Source organism: Cariama cristata, unplaced genomic scaffold (genome assembly GCF_000690535.1).
Source record: "Cariama cristata isolate BGI_N322 unplaced genomic scaffold, ASM69053v1 scaffold41415, whole genome shotgun sequence".
Lineage (NCBI taxonomy): Eukaryota > Metazoa > Chordata > Aves > Cariamiformes > Cariamidae > Cariama > Cariama cristata.
Window position 1 is genome coordinate 369 of NW_009617725.1, and position 6,742 is coordinate 7,110.

The 6,742-nt window shown below is 40.6% G+C and overlaps 1 protein-coding gene across 1 annotated transcript; it reads left to right on the plus strand.

Annotated features, from left to right (window-relative positions):
• Positions 1-1,352: 1,352 nt before the first annotated feature.
• On the plus strand, positions 1,353-5,440 carry LOC104161996 (OX-2 membrane glycoprotein-like). The gene is made up of 4 exons (XM_009700617.1): positions 1,353-1,425; positions 2,213-2,539; positions 3,209-3,475; positions 5,331-5,440. Exons 1-4 carry the CDS (start codon positions 1,368-1,370, stop codon positions 5,438-5,440), a joined length of 762 nt encoding a protein of 253 aa, XP_009698919.1. The 5' UTR covers positions 1,353-1,367.
• The last annotated feature ends 1,302 nt before the right edge of the window (positions 5,441-6,742 follow it).

The window sequence follows — 6,742 nt, forward strand, 5'->3', positions numbered from 1 at the left end:
TTTTTTTTTTTTTTTCTTTTTTTTGGTGTCACCGGTATAGCTACACAATAGCCAAGTTCCTCATTGTGTGAAATCTTACAGCTACACCAGGTGGGAGTGAGCAACGGCGTGTTAAGGACTTTAACAGGTATTAAAGTCGTGAGAGAGAAGGCTGTTCCTGAAAACTCTGCTTTCCCGCAGGTGTAGCCCATCTTTCACTGGTTTATAAATGCCTCTATAACTCGAAATTTCTCTCTCGCTTGCTATGCTGGCCCTTGATTTTTGTACATCTTTTGGAATATCTGTCTGAGTTTCTTAGAGCTGTGCTCAAGTATCTGGCTATGCTGTATTATCTGGCAAATTCATTATTCATTGGGCTTGTTGCTGATGGATTCTTGTTTCTTGATTTTACACACAAGAACTTGGTCTGTCTTCGTGTTTGGTAGCTGCAGAATTGTGTGAGAAGTTGTTTCAGTACAGCGTGTTTAAAATGTAAAGGCAGGCTGCTGGTTGTGTGCATATGCATTGTGTGCACAAGTTTGCTGGGAATTTGTTAATTTTTTTCCCTCCATCTAATTAATTTATTTATTTTTCAGCCCCCCTTTTTAAAGCTGTGTAATAACATAGAAAATGCTTTACAATTGATTCTCTCTTGTATTTTTTGCATGTTGTGAAAATCTTTATAAAGTTGGGCTTTGGTTACCTTCTTGTCAGAAGACACTTCCAAGACGCATCAGCTGGTTTTGCAGACGTTGGCAAGAACCTCTGGTGATGTGTGTTACAGAGGTATTTAATGCAAAATAATGTTTCCGCTTAAATACGACGTCAGCTTCGGTTCCAGGCAGGTGTACAATTCAGTTGTATTGTGGAAGTATTGACTGATTGAGGGAAGAGGAAGCAGGTCAAAAGCTGTTTACTAGGGAAAGCAGCAACACGACCCTTTTTTTGCCCCTCTCTCACCTTGGAAATATATTTGTATGGAGTAGGTGCAGTATGGCCCAAAAGTTCCCTAATTCATTTGATTTTGGACACATGGGGAGGAGTCCTGAAGTCCTCAGAGAAGTTGCTTTCAATTTATCCCTTGATATCACAAGCTAACCCTACCTCTCTCCCAGTGCTGTAGCTAGTCCTGAACAACCAGTATGTTATGCTTCTGGTGAATTAATGCCTTCTTAATTAACTTCCATCATGCAATTTTTTTCCCAACTTGACCAGAGTGCTTTTTGTGTTGTGTAATGAGACCTGCCCCCAGAACTGTATTTTTCTTACATGTCAAAGCTACCATTAATGTTTACACCCCAGAGACATGATATCAGCAAAAGATGATCTGTCACTGTCACCCATCTCTCCTTATCTTTCTTCAGGGGAAGCAGATTTTCCCTTCCAAAATGACTTTCCGAGCTCTGGTTTTGTGTCTGGCTTGTGCTGGGCTTGGAAAGGCAAATGGTAAGTTGAATTTTCTGAAATCTCACTGAAAAGAGTTGGGGAACTGGTTTCAGATTCCTGAGGCTTCAACAGTCAGAATAAGAGACAAAAACAGGTGAAATACAACTTGCTAGTCCTGTGTGATATACATTAGATAGCTGAGGCATAGACATGGAGCTGGCAGATGTGACACAAGAACTCCTGGAGCAGCATCTGGAGATGGGAGGGACATGTAGCATCCCATATCTACAGTGGCACTGGACACCGTTGTTCACCTGAGTTCACAGCTTACCATAGCGGATCCTCCTCTCAGGAGCAAATCTTTCTTTTTCTTTCCCTGCCTCTTAAATGCACTGCAAACTCTGAAACTACCTAGTCTAGAAATTCTCTTTAGCCCGTTTCTCAGTTCTCTGAGAATGGTTTGGTGTGCACTTCCCTTGTGCATTCAATCTTCCTCTAGCTTTTGGGAAATAAAGATTAAGTCGTTGCTGAGAATGGGCAGCCCTGAGCTGATTTAATAAAACTGAAGTGGCAAGTCTGCGGGGATGGGTAGAGAAACAGGGTATGTCTTTTTCTTTTAAACAGTTTAGAAGAAAGCCAGAGCATCACCTAATGTAAATCAACATAACTTCATTGATTTCTAGGAGGATGCAGGAGGAGGACTTTTTGGTGGGGGAAAACCATAGAAACAATATGTAATTGATGGAATTGTTGTGTTTTGTTTGTAATCCAGGCTTTAGAATCAGCATTAGGCTTCTGAATATGTGTGATACCCGCCCATTTCACTAACTGTTTCATGTTATTGCAGTGGTTCCGCAGGATAAACACAGAAACGTGAAAGTGGGCGACAGTGTGACTCTCGGCTGTGTCCTGACAGACCCCAAGGAAGTTCTGCAAGTGACGTGGCAAAAGGACTCTGAAAAATCAGACAATAATATAGCTACGTACAGTAATGTAAAAGGATTAAAGGTTCACGAGCCCTATCAAGGCCGAATGAATTTCACAAGTCTGGTACTCAACGAGACAAGCATCGCTTTTTGGGACACTAGAATGGATGATTCGGGGTGTTACACGTGTATCTTCAATACTTACCCTTCTGGCTCCTTCTCAGGACGTACCTGCCTGAGTGTTTTTGGTAAGGCTCTCTGCAGGGATATGTCTCTAGTGGAAAAAGAGGTGTTTTCTCACCCACAGCATTTCCTTGAGTGGATTCAGGAACTGCAGTGGTGAGAGCATCCCTCGGTGGAACGTGGTGTAGAAACAGTGTGTTACTGCTGTGAGCAAGACTCTGTGGGGTCATATGCAAGCCTGTTGTGGTGGTTTTGGCTCCGGCCTGTCCTTGTTTGTTATTCTGTGAGTGGCAGCTAAAAAGCAAGGAGTGGGATCTTTGTGTGTAAGCCCCCGAGCAGTTCCAGCTGGAACCTGGGCAAACCAACATTGCCTGTTGCAGTTTCCTCTTGGTGCCAAGTCCAGCCCCAGTGCTGTGCCAAACTCTTTCATTGACAGGGAATTAGCAGGTAGGAGAACAGCACAGACCTAGAAATGGTTTTACTTTAACAGATTATTTTAAAAGCTGGGATTTCAGGTTGAGTGAAACCTTTGGGGTTTATAACTTCAGTATAAAGGAAGGAGTATTGAATCATGGGGGGGACCTGACCCAATGAACTCTTCTTGCATTCCTGTGCTGTGAGGCTCAGTGCAAATCCAGTAAGCTTTGCTCTGATTGATAATGGTTAAACTGCTATTACTGCTTATGACCAGGTGCTCACTGTGATGATGGCTTGTCTCATTTGTGTGTTGGAAGGTCTCAATGCATCTGTCCATTACAACATTTCCGAAGGCCATTTGATAGCCATCTGTAATGCTGTTGGCCTCCCAGAGCCCACCGTCACCTGGAACAACTTGTTCAATTCTACTCCTACACAGGAGACGGTCAGGCACACCAGTGGGATGGTGTCCGTCACCAGTAAACTGGAGATCTACAACACTCAGAGCATTGGTGCGCAGGACTTGACCTGCAGAGTAAGCAACACGAATGAAAAAATGGAATTGCCTGTGAAAATGAATGAAGGTAGGTGAATGATAAAAGCTACTTGGTAGTGTTCTCTTGGTCTCTGTGTTTTGCGATAGCATGTTTGGGTAGGAATCTCCTGGGAAGACGAGGGAGTGAAATGTATATGTGCCAAGTAAGAAGAAGGGAAATCCTACTTTGTGTTCGTTGCCGTCTTTGAGACAATAACATATTGGTGTCCTCTTCAAGAAGGGGAAAAAAACCCCAACTAGTCAACTAGGAAGCTATGAGGTTTAGAGGCACCATGTGTTTTGCAGCAAGTTGAACTTCAGTTTTCATGCAGGCCTTCATAGTTTCTTTGACGGTGCATAGATAGATATAAATATTTGTCACCTGATATCTATCTAGATGAAGTAGAAACTCCGTGGGTCACTTAATGAACACTGAAGTGGAAGTTTTGAAATTAATAACAAACTATCTCTGAACAACAATTAACCAAACGTTTCAATTAAACTTACTACATGTTTTGGTACAGTTAACCTGTGTGTTAATGTTTTAGTTTCTCTGATGTTTTTGCTAAGACACACGTGCATTGCAGTAATGGTTAGGGAGGAATAGTATTTTCAGGCGGACAGGAAGGTGATCAGTTGAAGGTACTTACATTGGTTTTATGGGGAAATCTTAACTACCTCAATGTAACATCTGAATAACTTGTAGTGCTAATTTATTCCTTCTTCCAACACTCTGTTCCGCTGGAAAGACTTTCACCCTAGTTCTGTAGATGAGAAATAGAAACATTAAAAACTGGAGTACCATTTTCAGTTCACACAGGAATGTTGACTTAGGTGATTTAAAATTCATGTGTCTCCAAATCGAGAGCCTTAAAAGGAAGACCACTTGGAAATTAGGAAGACAGGAAAAGCAGTTTGGGATTCCCAAATGATGTGCTCAGGAAGTGATTGTTATAGGAATAGTAGTAAAGAGTAAGATCTGACTTTTAATATCTTCTCTCTAAAAGTTCAAAAGCAAATTAGTTCTTCATTCTGAGTGACACTAATTGAAAAAGCATAATAAACATTTTTGTCCTGTCTCAAATGCCATATTCTTTTGTTGTGGCCTTTTAAAAAGGAAATGTGTATCTCAGAAAGCAGGAAACTAAGACTGTTGTTATTCCTTGCTAGGAAAATGAAAAACAAGCAAATAGCTTGTTACTTTAACAATCTTGTATTTTAGAGAAAGAGACATTCAAATTAATGGTTCAACCTAGCATTGTTAAAAGACATGGTAGTTTTGGCTTGATTCAAATGAATTTTAATTCAGTAAGTTTTACAGCTAACATCAGTGAATGTTGAAATGAGCCTTTATATTATCATTTTGATTAATGGCAGTCAAATGAAGTGGCTAGGGAGGGACATTTACACTCAGATGTTGGGTAGAGCTACTTGCAGGCATCAAAACATACCCTGTCTTCTTTTCTGAAAGTTAATTTAGCCTTTGCGACAGTGTCCAGTGTTTAACAGTAAAAGGAATAACTTTTATTTTACAAAGAAAAACCTCAAATTCTGGATGAACCTAAAAACTCTTCAGCAAGTGTCAAGACTTGTATAGTATGAAGTTCTGCTTATGTACACATGCCAACTACTGGATCAGGTATGGGGATGACAGTTTTCTTTGATGTGGATGAACATGAGCACATCTTTTCTTCACAAAGCATTTACTGTGGGCAAACAAGTTCATCTTTGAAGATACACATGTTCACTCTCTTTCGAGTGATTGCTGCTTTCATATAGCTTAGCAATAACTTTCACAATCTTGATGAGGAACCATTGACATTAACCGGACATCTTGGTTCTTTTTGCTCTTTTTCCTATATAAACTTAGTTTGGTGTATTTTTTTGTTCTTTTGTTTTCACAGAAGAGCGATCCTTGTTGCCTTGGCTGATCGTTATGGGGGTTTTAGCTGTCATCATAGTTCTGTTTCTGATCACGCTGTCCCTCAGGAAGAGGATATGCAGGAGAGGCTGAAGCGGTGAGTCACTGATGTGTGGAAACCAACGGTTTTCGTAGAGCCCATAATAAGGTCTGGTCATCTGCAGAGAAGAATGAGACTTTGTTAAGATACCGCTAGGTGATATGAAACTGTCATATTGGAGAAGTAAACTTTATAATAATGTATTGACAGTTATTAGAGGTTGCCTCACTTGCATGTAATTTTAAGAGCTGTTTTCCCACTGCTATTGCTGGGGGACAATACAAGACTACAAATTGTGAAGGGTCCAAGCAGAGCAGGACATGCTGCTCGTGGTTTACTTTCAGGCAGAAATCTCAGCAGAAGTAATTTGCTGGTCTTTCACATTTTTGTGGAGGGCCACAAAAGCGTTGAGTGTAAGTGTGCTCAGAGAATTTTTGGCAGAAGAGATGTGTTGGAGAGAAATCCGTTCATGCAGTGACGTGCCCTCAAGGGAAGGGCTTTCTTCTGGTCACAGCACCCTCTTTGTATTTTTAAGACAGTGTAATATGATGGAGAAGTGCGCTTAAGCTTGGCATATGAGTCTATTTCCTAACGATGAATTGAGGAGAAATTGCAGTCAGTGTAATGTCCTTGTATCTGTAGTGACCCGATCATGGATCAACTCAATTTTCTAGTCTTAATTACTAATAACAGAATGAAAGGAAAAAATGAGGGGAAGCCTTAGGCTTCCGAAATTTGATGGTCATTGATAGTTTCACTCCTCCTTAACCAGATCAAAATGCTGTGTCTGGCTTTAAATTCTACTAATACGTTTAGAAACGCCAGCACACATTAACTCAGTTCCTGAATATTTAGATACTTGCTTCAGGATGATAATGTGATACAAGGTAAAGAAGTATTTCCAGGAGTATCAGACCTATCTATTGTGAACTTAGACCTACAGCATCTACTGTTAAGAGGGGTTGATCTACTAAATCTGCTACTGCCAGAGAGACAAAAGTCTTTACAGGGAGGAAAGAGAAATGAATGCTTCTTACGCCCCAAATATAACTTCTTGGTTGTAAAACGTATGTGAGCTTTCCATTGCTCCTATAAACAATTCAGAAGAGAAAATTTCTGTTGAGTTTTCAGGCCAACCTGGAAATTAAAGGGCAAGGAGTTGGTTCTTAATTTATTTTTTTAAAGGATCAGGAGAAAAAGTTGAAATGCTCAAAAGAAAGATGTATCTTTATTCTAGAACAACCATTCCAAACACAGATGAGCTTGTACTAAACAGACCTTGAAGGAGAGACCTTGAGGCAGAGGTGACCTGACAAAGGTCTGAGGTCACCCACTAGAGCAGGTCAAAGAGCACT

Excerpts from the sequence above, each read along its gene's own strand:
- LOC104161996 (XM_009700617.1), top strand. The coding sequence starts at position 1,368 with ATGACTTTCCGAGCTCTGGTTTTGTGTCTGGCTTGTGCTGGGCTTGGA. Across the intron at positions 1,426-2,212 it reads TGGGCTTGGAAAGGCAAATG|TGGTTCCGCAGGATAAACAC; the intron begins GTAAGTTGAATT and ends ATGTTATTGCAG. Across the intron at positions 2,540-3,208 it reads TACCTGCCTGAGTGTTTTTG|GTCTCAATGCATCTGTCCAT; the intron begins GTAAGGCTCTCT and ends GTGTGTTGGAAG.